Below are 19,852 nucleotides of genomic sequence, written 5' to 3' on the forward strand. Positions count from 1 at the left end.
GGCCTCAAGAACATTCTCTTTCAGTTCAGTTAATGCATATATTTTTGCAAGTTATTTCCAGATCTAGTTATTATCTGTAAAATGCTTCCATGACTGTGCAAGAACTGATTACTGATAAAATGAATGGTGGGGGGTGGTGAGAGTTCTGCATATCAAAATGAACAAACAATAATAATGTTGGAAAAAATACCATCTCACAGTAATTAATTTCCCCTTCATAGCAGAAAGATGCAAAGAGCAAGCTATGAATCTTTCTTGCTGATGCTGTCAGCTGCAACCAGCTGTGTGGATCTTTATTCCTCCCAGCAATGACAAGAGCAGCTGTGGCTCCAAAGCCTCTGTCAGCTCAGAGATGATTTGTTATGGATGATGGTGACGGGAACTGTCCCAGCTGATGTCTCTGTGCCACCTCTTCAAGAGGATGAGAAGCCTTGTTTCATAGGGAGTGATGCACTCCTGCTGAGCTCCCCCAGCCTTTCTGTCCCCAGCACACTGTTGTGATCCTCTGCACGCAGCAAGGGTAACAATTGTCATCATATAACTGGTTAGTTGTGACAAAACAGACTTCTGGCAAGAGGAAACAGTCAAGTGATGGAGCAAGCCAGAGGTTATTCTCTTTCAGAATCGAGGCAGTGAGAACAAAATAGAGTGTACCAAAGTGCTGAGGTTTCTGTGGGGCTCAGTGGAGTTTCCACATGCAGTTTGTGGATACTCAGTGACAGGTGAGTCTGCAAGTGTGCAGATGACACTAAGCTGGGGGCAGATGTGGCTGGGTTGGAGGGCAGAAGGGCTCTGCAGCGGGACCTTGATCGCCTGGACAGATGGGCAGAGCCCAAGGGGATGGCTTCAATAGCTCCAAGTGCAGGGTGCTGCACTTTGGCCACAGCAACCCCATGCAGAGATACAGGCTGGGGTCGGAGTGGCTGGAGAGCAGCCAGACAGAGAGGGATCTGGGGGTGCTGATTGATACCCACCTGAACATGAGCCAGCAGCGTGCCCAGGTGGCCAAGAGAGCCAGTGGCATCCTGGCCTGCATCAGGAGTGGTGTGGTCAGCAGGAGCAGGGAGGTCATTCTGCCCCTGTACTCTGCACTGGTTAGACCACACCTGGAGTACTGTGTTCAGTTCTGGGCCCCCCAGTTTAGGAGGGACATTGAGATGCTTGAGCATGTCCAGAGAAGGGCGACGAGGCTGGGGAGAGGCCTTGAGCACAGCCCTACGAGGAGAGGCTGAGGGAGCTGGGATTGGTTAGCCTGGAGAAGAGGAGGCTCAGGGGAGACCTTATTGCTGTCTACAGCTACCTGAGGGGTGGTTGTGGCCAGGAGGAGGTTGCTCTCTTCTCTCAGGTGGCCAGCACCAGAACAAGAGGACACAGCTTCAGGCTGCGCCAGGGGAGATTTAGGCTGGAGGTGAGGAGAAAGTTCTTCACTGAGAGAGTCATTGGACACTGGAATGGGCTGCCCGGGGAGGTGGCGGAGTCGCCGTCCCTGGAGCTGTTCAAGGCAGGATTGGATGTGGCACATGGTGCCATGGTCTGGCCTTGAGCTCTGTGGTAAAGGGTTGGACTTGATGATCTGTGAGGTCTCTTCCAACCTTGGTGATACTGTGATACTGTGTGATACTGTGGTACTGTGAAGGGTGGCACTTTTCCAGTAGAATCTGGCCTGAATTGTAACTACAGTATAGTTTTCTTAAAGTTACTCTCAGCTGACCAAGCTTCACAGACTGTCAATGCCTTTAGCCCTTTAGTGTTTTCTTGGCTGCATAAGGCATGGCTAGTGCAGCTCTGCAAGTTTTCAGTGTCTGGCCATCTCCATGGACCAGAAATGTTTGATTGGCACGCTGGTACATGCATGCAAGTCCATGTACTGCTTGTTTTATCAGCATATTGTAGTGTTTTGGAGACTGAAGATGAATTCTTGACCTTGGAATCTTTGAGTGTTTGAACATGCCGCAATGGGAATGCACAACGAGCCTGTGTCTTGCCACAAACTTCACTCTTCACAAGCCTAGTCATTTGAATCCTGTCTGGTGATGGTTAGAAGCTGGTGGGGTAGTATATGGTCAGTGCTAACACCTTCTCTGGCTGTGTAACCTCCAGGTCTTGATGGCAGCCTCCCATAGCAATTGTGATTTCCTCCTCTGGTGCTCAAGGTGTAGCAGACAGACACAGTTTGAAGCCAGTCTGGATAAGTTAAGCACAACAGGGAAGAGACTGGATTGTGCTTCTGGAATGGTGCTGCTTTGGACCCTCAAGCAAACCCTTTTTGTTTAGGGGTTTTGTGTTGATAAAGAAGTGCAATAGAGGTCACTTAGTTGTAAGTAATTAAATGGTAATCAGTTTGTAATCTTTGAGTGCATTTTTTATTACCTTGTCACACTAATTGCATAGCTCCCAGCAGTGAATGCATTTTCACTTAGCTGAAGCCTTAAATGGTTTATTTTCTCCTTCTGGTAAATATTTAAAGACCCTATTGATAATTCCTACCTCTGAGCTTGAGAGCTGGGAGCAGCACCTTCATTGCACGTAACAATTTTAGTTCTTGCTTTGAGGGAAAGCATGGCTAAATCTTAATCACAATGGAAACATTTACCCCCAGATAAACACTTCCAGGAGAACCTTTTGTGACTACATCAGCTACATGTATTTTAACGAGCATAGGGCTGGAAAGAACTGTGTCTGACCTGCTAAGCTTGCAGCAGGGTTTCCAAGTAGCCTTTCTGAAGCTGGTCAAGCTCTACCCTAATGCTTGCTGGGCTCCTGGCTCCTCTTTGGAGATAGCTCTAGAGCAATAGCCTTATGGTTGTTAGGAACCTTCCAATCTCCAGCCTAAATGTGCATGGTTGATTGTATGATTCTGTGTTTCTATGTCTTTTATCCTGCTGCTACATCTTCTCAGGCTTAGAAATATTCCGAGTTAGGAAACAGAAATTCTTAGTCAAAGGGTATCCTTCATCTCTCTCTCTCCCACCTGCTGGGGGGACATGAATTGTCCCTCTTGCGCTGCACCGCTAGGAATAACCTCTTGGCACCACATATTGGTGAGATATTGAAGTGGGCTTCTAAGTAGAAGTGCACGTTCTGGGTTTAGTATGTTACAAAATACAGAGCTAGGGCAAGGCTGGTGAATAAACCAGCCCAGCTTCCCAAATGTGACTGGGAAAGTACTTACATGGCAGGGGTGGTACAGCAGCCTTCTGTCTTTACACTCTCTAGAAACTGTCATGACATATAAATAGCAACCACTTTTCATATGTAACATAGATATCATCATTGCCAGTTCATGGAAACCATTAAGGTTTAAAATGATAAGAGTAATTTAAAGCATAGTTTACATTTCAGTTTGTTTATGAAGAAAAGTTGAGTCCTAAATGGAAGTAACATGGTGCTCTCCAAACTCTGCACATCTAAACTGGTTCATTCCTTGTGGTGAGCCATTTCCAGCATTATGGCCATGAAAAGTGACTTAGCATAGGCTTTCTTTGGAGCAGATGTTACACCTGCTTTGATGGTGCAGATTGGCCTCATTTAGGTTGGGTAAGAGAGACAATAAAAATCAGGACACTAGTTTTAAATAGAGCTGGTATGGTTTTTAAGAACAAAACTGGTTTATTTAACAAACCAAACCACAAAACCTCAGATGTTTTCTATAGGTAATGAGAGGTATTTCCTTACTTCCCTGGGGAGCAGCAGGTGGCTTTTACTTCAGGATGCTGCACTTGCTGCCTGGCAGTGTCCCTTTAGCTCAGTGTTTCTGCTGCTGCCTCTCAGTGGAGGTGACTCTGGCTTGAATTTCATGTAGCAGTGCATCTCCCAGCACTAGGAGGAATACTTGACTGCTCCAAAGAATGTATTGGCTCCTGCCCAAGCAAACCTGGGGTTTGGGTTTGGTTTCTGTCTTGGTTTTGTGATTTTTTTTCCTCCAGTAGTTCTTAGGTTGGATACAAGATTTGGATCTACCGGCCAGAGGGCAGAGGGCAGCGCCGGGCTGGGGGCCGTTGGGCCGGGGGGCCCCGGCTGCTGGACACGGCATCCAGAGGCCCCGGCTCTCCCACCCGCTCCTGCAGCCCAAAGCCCGCGGGGCTGCAGCCGCAAGGGCTCTTCGGCCTGCCGCGGGCCCTGGCCGCCCCTCTCCGTGGTGCTGAAGCGGCTCCTGTCGCCCCCGTGCGCCGGCGGCCCGCCCCTGCCGCAGCTGCCGTCGTCGCCGCTGCTGCTGCTGCTGCTGCTGCTGCTGCTGCTGCGGCTGCTGCTGCGGCTCCTGCGCCGCCCCCGCCCCGCGGCCGCGCAGCGCCAGGCGGGCTCTGGCGGGGGCCATGGCGGAACGCGGGGCCTGAGGAGGCGCGGGGCGGCATGGAGGCGGATTTCGCTGCCTTCGGGAGTCCACTGTGCGGCGAGGTCAAGCGCTTCTGCAGGCGGCTTCAGGAGACCTACCGGGAGATCAAGGAGGACCTGACGCCCTACAAGGATGACCGCTACTACCGGTACGGGCGCGGCGCGGCTCTCCCCAGGGCATGGCGCCCTGCCCGCCCCCGGGGCTCCGCCCGGCTCCCTCCGGCGCGGCCCCAGCGCCGCTCGGCCGGGGCCCCAGAGCGGGAATATGGCACCTCCGAGGGGCGAGTGCGGGGGTTCGGCGGAGACCAGCACAAGGAAATCTGGGGTTGGGCTTCATGCGACGCCTCTCGGTCGTGCGCCCGGGAGCAGCCGCCCCAGCCTAGGCGCCGCAGGTAGCAGCGAGGCGCAGCGGACGGCTGCCCACGGGGGCATGATCCTCTGAGTGCAACCTCTGTCCTTGCCCTCACCTATGACGATCCCTATGTAAGCGATAGGAGTAATTTCCATTCTGCAGCTTCCACTGACACAAGAAGCTAGGGGATCGGGGACTAAAGCCAAGCCTGAAACAGTTACAGAACTGGGTAAGAAATCGGAGCGGTCGGCAGAAGCTGATGTCAGAAGGGATATATGGATCGAGTAGGCTGCACCCTTTTGTGCCTGGGCTTGTCTTCTGTTTCCATGAATGATCAGTAACACCGGGAGAGTATTTGGTGCTTTGAGATTACACAAGGCTAGGAAGGGCTCCAAAGGTGTTGGACTGGGTTTTAAGTTAAAAGAATTTCAACGTTAGTGATAGGATGGAAAAAAAAGCAACATTAAAATCAGGAGAAACCAATGCCAGGAACTACAGAGAAAATGAATGCTATTTGGCCACCCAAATACAGGCTGGGGAATGAACAGATAGCTAAGAGGTTTTCTGTAAAACAGTATGGGAATGATAATGCTTTATAAAATAACCTCTTGTGACAATCATATTCTCTTATACATGTGGGGGTTGGAAAGGTAATTTGGGGTGTACAGCAGAAGCTTGGTTTGTAAGATGTGAGAATTAAACCATCTACTTTAGTCATTACTCCAGACCTTAGCTAGAGCTGTGTCCAATTCTGGGCACCACAACTTGAGAGCCTGGAAAAAACCCTGAGGTCTGCATAATCAAAACCCTAGAAACCACAGTGGTGAGGAAAGTTTGGGGTTGCTCCCCCCAAAGAAGAAACACCTAAGTTGGAAGAATAGGAATTTCTCTAAAGAGACACTTAATATTGAGAAAAAACAACCAAACAACAATGACAAAACCCGGGGTAATATCAGTTGAAGCAATAACAGTTCATATTAGATGTTAAGAAAAACCCCTTCTGAACAGGAAGGATGTTAAAACACTATGGAAAGGATTATCCAGGGAGACTGTAGCATCTCCATCATCACATATCTTTACATCTTTTAACAAGCACATGCCAAGAAAGACCTGGCAGACACTCCTGTGAGACAGAAGGACAGATTAGGTGCCTTGTGAGATCTCTTCCAGCTCTTTTAGACCATTTGTCTTCAGCATGCCATGTCTGTTTTTCCCAGTGAAGGGGCAGGAGGTTCATTATACTGAATTTGTCTCATTGTTCACAACAACAAAGATTACAGAGAGTCATGGAGTTTGGAAATGCTGCCTGACAGCTTGGCATGGTTTAACAAAGCCATGGTCCTTCCTGTCAAAACAGCTGCTCCTTGTACCTGAGCATGGTGGGAGAAACCATGGGAGGTGATAAGGAGTGATGTAAATGCACCTGTGTGCACCTGGCAGTGCAATAATGAATATTGGCACTAGAATGGAGACAAGAGCTTTGAATTAACAAAGCAGACCTCCTGGAAGAGGCATTTGTTGAGCTTTATTTCAAGAAGGAACTTGAGTTCTCCAAAGTCAATCATCATTATCGCATTTTTATGACTTGAAGTGTGCATGGAGGGGCTTTCTGTATTGAAATGAGAAGATGCTACTTCATGAAATGAGATGAGCTTGTAGAGTTAGTGCTGACTGCCCTTCTTCAGTGAGAGTGTCCCCACGAGGGATCAGCTGCAGGTCATCTAGGATGGCGCAATATTTGTCTGCTGGCAAGCAAATAACATTTTGTGACTTAGACGTCATGACAGTGCTCCTGTACACTCCCAAGATCTTAATCTATGTGACCTGGTGTAAAACAAGGTTACTGATACTGCCACTGCATACCTGCTGATCTGGTGAGTGCTTCCCTTCAGCGATATGTGGCAATGGCATCTGCCTTTTAGAATCTCGGTAAGAAGGAGGGTTTCATGATGCTATCATGCATTCTTCACACAGCCAACTCTCACTAATGGGAAGGAGAATTAGATACTTTATCCTCTTCACTCTGTTTTATTCAGTACATATGATCAGGTTATAAACAAGATACTGCTCTGATGACAGAAAGGATTTTGGAAATGTGATTAAGGAACTTCTGTGTGGCTTGTGCTTACTTAAAAACCAGTAGGTTCTCTAAAATCATCAGGATACCAAAAGCAAATCATATCTTATACTAGAGTAACAAAATGAAGAGATGGTAAAACCTTATAAAAGTATGTTTCTTCCCTCTCACACACTGTATTCACAAATGTGAGGCTATTAACCACTACTAGCCCTAACTGCCCCTTCCCACTGGGTGAGCAAAGCCACTGGACCATCAGCTGGTGGTTTCCATCACCTCTTCAGAAATGGAGTGGTGTAGTCCTTTAAGCGGTAGGGAAGGAGAGAATGGGGGAGGGGGTATGAGTTATAAGAAAAGATAAATATTGGCTGCTGTAGGTCTTACTCCTGGTTTTAATGAGATCTTTCTCTGAGTGCCAACAGGAAAGTTTAAAACTGGAAAGCTTTTGTAGCAGAGCTGATAGAAAGGGAAAAACATCAAGCGGTCCCCTTTGTGACTGGCAGGGAAATAGCTCTGCTTGACTCAGGAGTGCTGTTGTCTGCTGTGCTGGTATGTGTGGAATTCAGTGAGAGGGGATGATGTAGCTCAAAGTGGCTGATGAAGTTATTATCCCAAGTAACTGCTCTCACTGCATTGATGACTGAGTCATTTCTGATTCAGCTCTGAGACTGTCCCAGTTTAGTGACAGCTTCTGCTGATGGTTTCCTTTAAAGCATGATGCTCTTGAACAGGTGGCTCAGCAGCTGTCTGTGAACAGCCTGTTCTTTGAACAGAGGTGACAACTAAGGCTGGTAGGCTTCTCAGCCATCTCAAGCTATGCCATCCTCACTCTGCAGAGCCCCATGGCACTCATTTACACTATGGAGATGAAGGGGTGTCCCTGTTGGTGACTATGTTCTGCCCAACGGCCCACAGTAGTCTCTACACTGTCCCTCCTTGTATATTTCTGCCACAAGCAAGTCCTAGCTTACTCAGCCACCTGTGAGAGATGGAAAGAGCAGGGTTTGCCATGGCTTATCACATTGAATAAGGCTGTCAGTCCAGGTTAATAGTTCCCTTGGGCAGACGTGGCACTTTGTGGTATGCTTGTAGAAGAGACATTGGTAATCCAAATGAAAGCTTGGTTTGGTTTTGAAACACCTAAGATTAGTCTGTGGTACACCAGGAGATGCTTGGTGCAGTAGACAAGCTCAGAGAAGGCAGCAGGGAAAAGTGTTACATGCTCTCATCACTCCTGGGAACTGCCTCAGAGTGTATCGGATTTATTACAGCAAGTTCAGATTTGTTCTCATTTATATCTCTGAATAATTACTCCAACCAGGCCACTTAAATGAACAGGTTTCTGTCTGCTGTCTTTGCCTGCCACTCTACTATGTTCCTTCCTTCCCTATCAAGCCTTCTGGCTGGGATAGCATGGCAAGGACAGCTGATGGAGGGTTGGCAGCTGGTAGCTCCCACTGTTGCACTTGGCAGTTTTAAGTAACCTATCAGTACAAAAAGAGCTTAGATACCATGTTACTAGGCAATTAAAGTGCCTACTTGATAAAGAGGAGACAGCAGAAGAGTGGCCAACTTGTGGTCTGACATCAGAGTTGCAGAACTATAAATAAAAGCTTGGTACTCTTGAAAAATCAATTTCTAGGTTAATGAATACATCCCACTAGTCACTCAGCTTTATAGCAAAGCACAGGGTTGACAAAGATTTTAGTAAAATACCTAGAGACTAAGATAAATGATCTACAACCCACCCTGCTTTAAATAATGGATATATTTGAAACTCCTATCATGCATTAATATGACATTTTGTGCCTCAAAAAGAAAAGACTACATATAGAACCCTGTGAAACTTATTACTTAACTTGCAGCTTTAATTAATGCTTGACTTTGCGTATATAGGTAAGAGAAGAAATAATTATAGATGGTACCAATGTTAATTCTTTAGTATTTCCTATTGGTGCTTCCAGCTCATTAAGACATAGCTAATCTTCAAAATGTGGGAAGTTTATTCACAGTAGTTCTGTCCCCTTGGCAAAGAAAGACTAGAAAATAGCATGCAACTTGACTTAGCAATCAAGAGAAGCCATTCATTTTCCCCTAGAGGAACTAGTGCCTTCATACTTCAGAGGAGAAGCCTAAAGTTTGCTGGAGAGGGCTGTTGTGATAAGGACATGCTTCTATCCACCTTGATAAAATCTTTTCTAGAAGCTCAAAGTGCAAGTGCATGAGAAGTCAAAAGGGTCAGCAAGACCTTGCTGGAGAACTGCAGTTCCCTGAAGGTTCATGGTGGTTCCAGCCTAGACCCAAACAGGATCTTCCACGGCTACTCAAGCCACACTTATGTTCTTGTAGGGCTGCTGGGCCCTGGCAATTAGAACTCTAATGACCCCGGTGTGGAGTATACAGCTAGGGACAGAATGTTTGAAACAGGAGGAGGAGACAACTAACACTATAGCTTCATGAGTGTTTTAAGCTGCCATAAATTGACTTTGCAGATGGAAGATGCCATCCTAGCTCTTCTTTGCCTAGTCACACATTTCTGCTTTCTTCTCAGTCTTCCCACAAATACTCCTGCAGCTGTGCAGTGATTGAGCAACCAATCCAGCAGAACACTTCTTTTTCTTTTTCCCTGAGTGACTTTTAATTCATCTCATTTCCATTGTTCCATTCACAACTGCCCTAAAACTTGTACTGGAAAAATAAAAGAGCTACAGGGAGGCTAGATTTCACCTTTTCATAGAATCATGGCATCAATCAGGTTGGAAGAGACCTCCAAGATCATCCAGTCCAACCCATCCCCCAGCCCTAGCCAGTCAACTAGACCATGGCACTAAGTGCCCCATCGAATCTTCTCTTGAAGACCTACAGGGATGGTGCCTTCACCACCTCCCTGGGCAGCCCATCCCAATGCCAATCACTCTCTCTGTGAAGAACTTCCTCCTAACATCCAGCCTATACCTCCCCTGGAACAACTTGAGACTGTGTCCCCTTGTTCTATTGCTGGTTGCCTGGGAGAAGAGACCAACCCCCACCTGGCTACAATGTCCCTTCAGGTAGTTGCAGACAGCACCCTTCAGGTAGCTATAGACAGCACTAATGTCACTAATGCTGTAGCTATGAGCCACAAATTGTATGAACTGGTCATGAAAGTACATCAGTAGCATTAAGGTGGACAGCATAAGCAGAATTCTGACTGAGCTAGCATTTAGCCTGCTTTTTCATAGATGAGCCTGCTGCTTCTTGCAAGCCTCATTCAGCATGCACTCTCCAGGTTCTACAATACATGAGGTAGACAGGAGCTTCTTGCACTATTTTGTCCCAGAGCAGTTCAGACCAGGCCTTGAGTAAGGCACCTTCTTGCAAGGAACAAAGCAGGGTGAGACTGACTGGCTGCATTTGTGGAGAGACAGAGGTTTTCATGGTGCCTTCTCAGTGTTTGTAAACTCAATGCCATCATTTTCACAAAACGTGCAGGGTGAAAGGTACCTGTTTGCAATGTATTCAGAGTCCTTTGAGAGCTGATAGATGGCAAATAGAAATGCTAATTCATGTGAGCTGGATTTCAAGCTCTGCCACCCACACTGTTCTCCAAGTGACTTTTGGTAAGGCTCAGTTTCTCTGTGTTTCAGTTTCCTACCCATTCAATGAGAAAAATGTATTTTTGTTTTGAGGATAATAAATTCAGCCACATTTGTGAGACACTTGAATGCTGATGGGATTGAAGCAGTCATCCAAACAGCTCAGATGAGTACACATAAATGGCAGCAGTTGTAACTCTGCAGCTGCAGTTCCCAGAAGTCATAGATGCTCTAAGTACCATTCCATCATTTTCTGGCCAGGGAGAAAAGCTACACAGTGCATGCACATCACATAGAATCATAGAATCAAGCAGGTTGGAAGAGACCTCCAAAATCATCCAGCACAATCTAGCACCCAGCCCTAGCCAGTCAACCAGACCATGGCACTAAGTGCCTCATCCAGGCTTTGCTTGAACACCTCCAGGGACAGTGACTCCACCACCTCCCTGGGCAGCCCATTCCAATGCCAATCACTCTCTCTGTGAAGAACTTCCTCCTAACACCCAGCCTATACTTCCCCCAGCATAACTTGAGACCTGTGACCTAACAGCTTCAAAGTGTGGTTCCGCAGAGCTATCATGTTCTGTGCAGATAGTTTGTTAGGTTGACCTGGTTACTGAAAGCTTTGTTTTCTGCCCCTCAGTAGTGATTCTTACTGATTTAAAATTTATAAATGCCCTTCCTTCATCATTTTTCAAGATAGCCTTTTAATGAGACTACTAAATAGTCATCAGATTCTTATGGCCTGTTTCCCTTCCTGGAAAAGGCTTCAAAGTGCTTCTTTAAAAATGCTAATGGTTTCACACAGTATCTCAGTATCACTGAGGTCGGAAGAGACCTCATAGATCAAATCCAACCCTTTACCACAGAGCTCAAGGCTAGACCATGGCACCAAGTGCCACGTCCAATCCTGCCTTCAACAGCTCCAGGGACGGCGACTCCACCACCTCCCCGGGCAGCCCATTCCAGTGTCCAATGACTCTCTCAGGGAAGAACTTTCTCCTCACCTCCAGCCTAAATTTCCCCTGGCGCAGCTTGAGGCTGTGTCCTCTTGTTCTGGTGCTGGCCACCTGAGAGAAGAGAGCAACCTCCTCCTGGCCACAACCTCCCCTCAGGTAGTTGTAGACAGCAATAAGGTCTGCCCTGAGCCTCCTCTTCTCCAGGCTAACCAATCCCAGCTCCCTCAGCCTCTCCTCGTAGGGCTGTGCTCAAGGCCTCTCCCCAGCCTCGTCGCCCTTCTCTGGACACGCTCAAGCATCTCAATGTCCCTCCTAAACATTGAGATGCACTGAGAACAAGATACACTATGCTTTCAAGTGACATATCCATAATCTGTGCAACCAGCAAGAGAACAAGGGGACACAGACTCAAGTTGTGCTGGGGGAAGTGTGGGCTGGAAGTTGAGAGGAATTTCTTTACAGAGAGAGTGATTGGCATTGGAATGGGCTGCCCAGGGAGGTGGTGGAGTCGCCATCCCTGGGGGTGTTCGAGAAAGGGCTGGATGAGGCACTTAGTGCCATGGTCTGGTTGACTGGCTAGGGCTGGGTGCTAGGTTGGACTGGATGATCTTGGGGGTCTCTTCCAACCTGGTTGATTCTATGATTCATCAGTGCTATGAATCACAGTTCTAACTAGTGGAATAAATACCAGTGTCCTGCCATGTTTCTGTCAGGTTTAATAGCTACATGAAAGACATACTGGGTTCCACGGGTCACCAGTATTGGCATGAATCACCCATAGAGCAACTGAAAGAATTTAATATTATTAATGTTAAGTTCCTTTAAAGCCTCATACCATCTAAATGAACTTAATTGAGGTTGGTTGAGGAGGTAAGTTTTCAATTCTACACTGACTGATCTATCTAAACATGCCTGGGGCCCTCCTTGCTTACATGACAAATATCAAAGCCCGGAGGATGCTCTGCATTTCATCCTGGTCTGATACCAAGTATCCCTGTGTCTAAGTAACTGCAGTATTGGCTTTCTGCAAGCCAGTCTTAACAGCTAACAGAAATCCCTGACACTGTGTAGTTTCGATCGCTGCTACCCACTGGATCAGTGGACAATTGTTATTGCCTCGTTTCAGGTGATTTAATAGGAAAGCAGAACAAAGTCGAGTTTATCGCAACACCTGTGCAAGAACAGTAGTGTTAGGAGTTGCGTAAGTCCCACAGCCGGGAAGAACATCTGCTTGCTCTCAAGGCCTGATCATCAGTCTGAGGTAACGCTGCCGAGTGCCGACGCCCAGCATTTGACTTGAACTGCGGCCCCGGGAGCCCGGTGGACGCTGCCTGTCCGGAGTGCCGGCTGGTGCCTGCACCAATTGCCCGGCGGCACCCACTGCGGAAATGCGGTGGCGGCAGCCCGCATTACCGCTCGGAGGCGGCGGTTTGTTCCTCAGGCTGCAGGCCAGGCCTCGATCGCTGTGGCTGCTCCCTTCGGCACCACCGCCGCGCCCGGTAGCGAGCGGCAGAGCGCAGGGGCATGTCCCCTGCGCCTCGCCGTAGCGCCCTGGGCCCGCGCTGGGGAGCGCCGGGGCTGCCGTGACGTCTCCCGAGCCGCGAGGGGGCGGGTGACGCACGCGGAAGCGGCCGCGAGGCGCCGCTCGCGATTGTGCCACGGCAGCGGCGGCAGCGCCAGGGCGGGGCGGGGGCGGAGGGCGCGGGAGGAGAAGCTGCGCTGCGCATGCGGCGCCGGGATGGAGCCGTGAGTGGGGGCGGGGGAGGAGCTGGGGCGGGGGGTCCGCACTGTCGCGCCGGGGCCGGGGGGACAGGGAGTCGGCGGTGGCGGCTGTCGCCTGTGCTCGGAGGCTAACGTGGTGGCGACCCTGGCGGGCGCTGCGTGTGATAACGGCGGCGGCTAGCGGCGCGCCTGTGGGACTGCCTGTCCTCCCCTCAGGCGCGGGCGGCGGGAGCGGCTGTGGGAAACCCGCCGCCGGCTACCGCCGCTCCGCCGGCCGGCAGGGTCCGCTAGGTACCGAGAGGGAAACGCACGCAGATGAGTTTGTTGGAGCTGGGGTGTGCTTGTTTGGTTGGAGCCGGGTCCGGGGCAGGGAGAAGCGGTGCCTTCCTCCGGCCGGATGAGGCTTCTCCCCTCTGAAGAGCTGTGTCTTGTCATTCGATACATAGGCGTTAGTTCTCACGGAGGAGATAAGCTCTGCGAGGGTTATGGGGACGTTTCTGAGGTCACGGGTCGCCAGGCAAGAGCCTGAGGGAGACTGCCCACTTCGGAGGAACTCGGCGGAGTTTCCTCTTTGGCGAATGCCTGCGCCCGCCCTGTGTGCGCTCTAGGATTGCACCCCTTCAGAGGAAAAAACACCAGGCTTGGCCAGGTGCTGTTTGCGTGGACAGAGCCAAAGTCGTGACTGATTATTCAGATCTGAGTGAATACAACAAAAAGGACGCTAAAAAAATGCCAAACCCACTCCAAGCACGGAAGCTATTTGGCAGAGTCATGGTTAGTTGTCAGTTGGCATGTAGCAGTACTAGCTGGTACTGTTAACTGTATGCATCTTTGTGTAGTCATGGACTGCCTCATGAGCTGTTAACCGTTGTGGAATACATCTGCAAGGAGAAATCCAAGGTCTTCTGAGGGACACTGAATGTCTTTAAACCACGAGAAATTGAGATGTGTACAGACAGACTCAGTACTATGAATGTAGGTAGCATTTATAATCATGTAAATCAAAGTGGGTTTGGTGGTTTTACTTGGGAGTGAGCCTAAAATAGAGCAGTTAGAGGCAGAGATGTTCGGGCCAGTATGTCAGAAAAACTGCTTTATGTAAAAGTGAGTTGTTTCTGATTTTAGTCTCAGCTCCGTGCTACCTATTGCTTAACCCAAGTTTGTCACAGCCTTCCCACCTGTGAAGTGAGGGTGTCAAGTGAACACAACTATATAAAAGGCTGTTTTCCACTGGTAAAGATTGTGTTCCGTTCAGCAAGACTTGGACAGACTGGAGATCTGGGCAAAGAGGAACCTTAGGAGGTTCAAGAAGGATAAGTGCAGAGTCCTGCACCTGGGAAGGAACAATAACCTGCACCAGTACAGGTTAGGAGGTGATCTGTTGGAGAGCAGACCTGTGGAGAAGGAGCTGGGAGCCCTCATGGACAATAGGTTATCCATGGGACAGCAGTGTGCACTTGTGGCCAGGAAGGCTAGTGGGATCCTGGGGTGAATTAAGAAGCGTGCGTCCAGCAGATTGAGGGAGGTTCTCCTCCCCCTCTACTCTGCCCTGGTGAGGTGCCACCTTGAATATTGTACCCAGTTCTGGGCTCCCCGGTTCAAGGGGGATAGGGATCTACTTGAGAGAGTCCAACAGACAGCTACAAGTGTGATTAGAGGACTGGAGCACTGTCTTATGAGGAAAGGGTGAGAGATCTGGGGCTTTTCAGTCTGGAGAGGAGAAGACTGAGAGGAGATTTAATAGATTTCTGTAAATATATGAGGTCTGAGTGTCAAGAAGGAAGGGACAGCCTTCTATCACACTTACACCTTGTGATAGAACAAGGGGCAATGGATGTAAACTACAGCACAGGAAGGTCCACATCAACCTGAGGAAGAATTTAACTATAAGGGTCACGGAGAACTGGAACAGGCTCCCCACGGAGGTTATGGAGTATCCTTCTCTGGAGACTTTGAAGCCCTGTCTGGATGCGTTCCTATGTGATCTGATCTGGCAGGGGGGTTGGACCCAAAGAGCTTCAGAAGTCCCTTCCAACCAACCTCCTGTGATCCTGTGTTGTGCAGACATGAGAAGTCATTTGAAGATGAAGAACAGCCTGACAATTTGAGCCAAGATTTTACCTCAAGAGCAAGATTTAAGCTACTTTTACATCTCACATATGAATGGATGCTGAAAGATTGCAGTTTTTATGAGTGTGTGTTCCCATAGCTCACTCTATCACAGATTGCATTAGTGCAGTTTAGGTTTTACTGCCTACTATTTGAGATATCCAAGCATAATATTTCTCCCTGTCTCAGTGCTTTCTGCTCTTTCACAGTTAGTTTCAGACATACCTAATTTACTTGTAAAATAAGTCTGACTTAGGATAAAGCTGATCATAGGTGCTCAAAGCTGTGTGGAAAATCTTTGGGATGAGTAATCTTGAGCTTTAGATTGCATGGCTAGGTTGACTAAAAGCAGAGCACAGTCTACTCATTTGAACAGGTGCTTCTACAGTGATGAGCCTTTTTTGGTTTTCCTATAAGTATCTTTCAAGCTGTTTATTATTTATTGTGCCCTTCAGATGTAAGAAAAAAAGCTGTTAGTGGAGAGTCATCATCTTGTATATATATATATGTATTCATTCACAAATGTTATATAATCTCTTTTGAAAGGCAGATGTCAAACTATTAACATATAGTAAGATTATTTTATGTGCTGTGTGTCAGCTGCTGATAGTTTGGAAAGAGACATTTAAACCATACAAGGGAATTCTGTTACTGCAGCGAGGGGCAATGAAGAGTACATCACCCGATAGGAATGCTATAAATTGTTCTTTGCTGTCATGGTAAATGTATCTGAGATTTGGCTAGGTTCTTACATCTGATCTTACAGAAAGTGCCCATGTTGCCTTATGGACCTGTAAAGTAGTGTGTACAATCAGTGGCTTAAATGAGATTAAAGAAGTACCAGTGTGAAAAAAGAAAGGAGAACACAGTCTGTCCCCTCCACATTTCGTTAAGCACCACCATGGCTGTTTTGAGATAGGTATGTGTACTTATCCATTTCGACTACTAGGCATTGCACCAACTGGAGAGGAGCTGGAATAAAGAATAAGCCAATGTCTGGAACTTGTTCCTTTGAAAGCTTGCAAGTACCTCTATGCTTTGGAGTACGAATAAACTGAAGTGGTAGTTTGCCATAGCTGTGAGTGTTGGCTAGGTGGTCAACTCTGGTGGCTTTCCTATAAAGGACTGTGGAGATGAAGTTGCTTTTCATGTTTGCAGTGTGCATTTTGAAATGTCTGCAAAAGCTTGGAAAATGGGATGCTTATCAAAAGAATCAAGAATATATATAGCAAAGCAGAAGTATCCTGCTTCAGACTGTAACTGTTAAGTGGATGCCCAGATGCAAGCATTTAAGAACGACGCAAGCATCTGCAATACTTTGCTGCATGCATACAATACTCTTCCAGTTGTCAGCTATCCTCGACCCATGGACTTTCCCATCCATACATGGTTTCTATGTGTTGAGTTATCCTCAGTGTTCTCTTCCATGGAGCATGTGTCCACCTGAACCCTCATAGTTAATTTAGGTGTATCAATGTTTTATGTACCGTTGTTAAAAATCAAGGAATTTTTGCTTAATGTTAATACTTTGGTATCTTAAGATAGTATCCTGTACATGATGTTCTTGGGGAAACAAGGAATGCTGTGGAACTCAACAAGCCTTCATAACAGATGGGCTAAAAGCACCTTAGTTAGTTTAGTGCTAATACAAATAGCTTTACAGTGGTTTAAGTGTTGAAGGCTGAGATGTTAAGACATAGATTTAAGGAAAATACTGTAGTTAGATCCCTGCAGAAGTTGTGCGGACAAGTTCTGTTTTGAAGTGCCTCTATTAGTTGGCATTCTTCAAAGTCAACTTAAAATTGTGTTTGTCTGTGAGACTTCCGTGTGCTGATCTGTGTTGTAGATCTGATCTGCTTCTGTTTGTGAACATTTCAAGTACCATTTACCCTTTTTGCTTGCACAATCAGCTGTCCTGACTTCTTACACTGGTGCAGGGGTTTTGCTTTGTGTAATGGGGCATGGCAGGATGCTGTGTTTGCAAGTAGTATGCCCAGAGTCGCGTAGGGCAAGTTTGTGCAAACTTTTAACATTTACAGTCACTTGAAGATCTCTTCTGTGGATTTTTCTTCCCCACCTCTTTCATGAGTTAAAGTTTGGATATTTTAAATTTTACAGTACAGAAATAATGTCATTTTTTTTGTAGAGTTTAATTTGGAGAGAATGCAGTGATTCTTAAAGAAAATTTGAGGTTATTAAATTATATTGCTGGTTCAGAGTGATTATTTTTGCCTTGCTAGACGTGCACACATGGAGTATCTGGTCTTAGAATTCAGGTTAGGCTTATGGAAAGGATACTGTCACTTTTTTTGTGTTGCTCTCTGAACCAGTGAGAGCACTATTCAGATGATGAAAAGGAGTTCTATTCCAAGCTGAACGGGAGCACAGTCATTAAAGTCTTGTGCTTTCCTTTCTTTCCATGATGATGATCATACAGCTTTCTTGGAAAACAGTGCTCACCCCAATCCTACAGTTTTCCCTTGTAAACTGTACAGCTTTCTACAATCATAGCTTCTGGAACAGCAGTGAAAAATCAGCTCTATGGTGGCTCAGTTCTGACATAACTCCAATGTTGGCTGTGTTTTGAAACATAGTGGGTTTAACTTTCTTTGAACTGTGCACTTAAAGGAAGATAGAGGAGGGCTATTACATGTAGAATTAATTCTGTAATCGCATTTTCCTTAAGCTAATAGAACTGGAAGTAGTTGTTTGCAATAGAATGCAATTGGTACTTTCAATACTTCTTTCCCCTCTATTTTGGTCTTCAACCTAATGATAACCACCAGGCAGTTGTGAAAAAATATGGGTACTTGAACTTAAGTTTATTATTTCATACTTAAATATAAGGTTCTATTTCCCAAGCCTTGATATATCTCAGAGAATAATGCAGAGCCTGAGCTTGCACATGTATCAGATCTGGATTTCTGCCTTACTCCCTGTTGGGGGTGGTCCTGCAGCGATGAAGTACATACATACATGGGGAGTAAAAAAACTCATCAAGATCCTGTGCAGGTAACAGAGTTGTTAGTGCGTCAGTCCCTGTAGGTTAAGCAGTCTGTACAGGAGGCATGGTATCTTCAGTGTTTAAATTATTAACATAGGAACTAAAAAATGCTGCTCTCAGTCAAGTCTTAGGACAATAGAAGACCCTAATATTAAAACCGTGGGCAGAAGCCATACATTTAGGGGTGCAGATGTACATGTACATAGTAGGCTGAAGATGAGCCAGCAGTGTGCCCAGGTGGCCAAGAGAGCCAATGGCATCCTGGCCTGCATCAGGAACAGTGTGGCCAGTAGGATGAGGGAAGTTACTCTTGCCCTGTACTCGGCACTGGTCAGGCCACACCTTGAGTACTGTGTCCAGTTCTGGGCCCCTCAATTCAAGAGAGATGTTGAGGTGCTGGAAGGTGTCCAGAGAAGGGCAACAAGGCTGGTGAAGGACCTGGAACACAAAGCCTATGAGGAGAGGCTGAGGGAGCTGGGAGTGTTTAGCCTGGAGAAGAGGAGGCTCAGGGGGGACCTCATTGCTGTCTACAACTATTTGAAGGGAGGTTGTAGGCAGGTGGGGTTGGTCTCTTCTGCCAGGCAACCAGCAATAGAACAAGGGGACACAGTCTCAAGTTGTGCCAGGGGAAGTGTAGGCTGGATGTTAGGAGGAAGTTGTTGGCAGAGAGAGTGATTGGCATTGGAATGGGCTGCCCAGGGAGGTGGTGGAGGCACCGTCCCTGGAGGTGTTCAAGAAAAGCCTGGATGAGGCACTTAGTGCCATGGTCTGGTTGACTGGCTAGGGCTGGGTGCTAGATTGGACTGGATCATCTTGGAGGTCTTTTCCAACCTGGTTGATTCTATGCTTCTATGATATGCTTAATAATTCCTAATAATTGCCCTTGCTCTATGGAGCAGAATTAGTATTTTTTTTTTCTTAGTGTTGCTTCTGAGTTTGGTTTAATTTTCTTGTGGAAGAACGATTGGAATCTTTTCTTTTTTTTCCCCTTTTGAACTATTCTGTGCTGATGTAATAAATACATGCTCTAACAAACCAGCTAATTCTGTGCTTTCCTTTGCTTCTTGTAGGCTGGCACCGATGCGGTTATATACACTGTCCAAACGGCATTTTGTCCTGGTCTTTGTAGTATTCTTTGTTTGTTTTGGTCTGACAGTCTTCATAGGAATAGCAGGTAAGGATATTGTCTTTTGAAAAGATTACAGTTCTTCTAGGCTTTGTCTAAACCTATTGTAATCACAGATGTATTTACATGCTGATGAGTTTATTGCCCCTGAGATGTCTGAGGAAGCATTACTTCTGGCAGAGAGAGGAAAGTGTTTCTTCCATTTCATTTTTTCATAGGAACAGTACCTTCACAGATTTGGCATTTGGACCTGCTTTGCAGGAAAGAGTCAGTCCAGTAAAACAAACCCAGCTTCACTGTAATGTATTTTTTCAGCAAAGTGCTACATAGATTTTCTTCATTGTCTTTCAGCCTGTAAAACGATGGTGCTAACCATTTCTTTCCTGTGAGGAAACTGTTGTTTGTAAAACCTTCTAAATGTCTGGGTGCCATGGAAATAGAAAATATTTTAGCAACGTGAAAATATGAACTTCTCTTATCAAACATATATGAGCTTAGGTCTCTGGCTTCAGAGACCTTTGCAGAAGTTCTCACACGACCTGGGAGGCTAAGCAGTTAGTGCCTGGAGATGAGAGTTGTGGAAGCGTGGTCCACAA

The 19,852-nt window shown here is 46.9% G+C and overlaps 1 protein-coding gene across 3 annotated transcripts in view; it reads left to right on the forward strand.

The window, feature by feature from the left end:
- The first annotated feature begins 4,275 nt into the window (after positions 1-4,275).
- TMEM181 (transmembrane protein 181) overlaps positions 4,276-19,852 on the forward strand; it is a 41,534-nt gene continuing 25,957 nt past the window's right edge. The window contains exons 1-2 of one of the 3 annotated variants that reach the window (XM_064169245.1): positions 4,276-4,481; positions 19,201-19,304. In XM_064169245.1, coding sequence (XP_064025315.1) covers positions 4,351-4,481; positions 19,201-19,304 — 235 coding nt within the window. In that variant the 5' untranslated portion in view covers positions 4,276-4,350. Of the gene's footprint in view, positions 4,482-12,995; positions 13,042-13,772; positions 13,792-19,200; positions 19,305-19,852 lie in introns of those variants that run through there. The other 2 variants (XM_064169246.1, XM_064169247.1) reach the window with 2 other exon arrangements.

Source organism: Pogoniulus pusillus, chromosome 31 (assembly GCF_015220805.1).
Source record: "Pogoniulus pusillus isolate bPogPus1 chromosome 31, bPogPus1.pri, whole genome shotgun sequence".
Taxonomy (NCBI): domain Eukaryota; kingdom Metazoa; phylum Chordata; class Aves; order Piciformes; family Lybiidae; genus Pogoniulus; species Pogoniulus pusillus.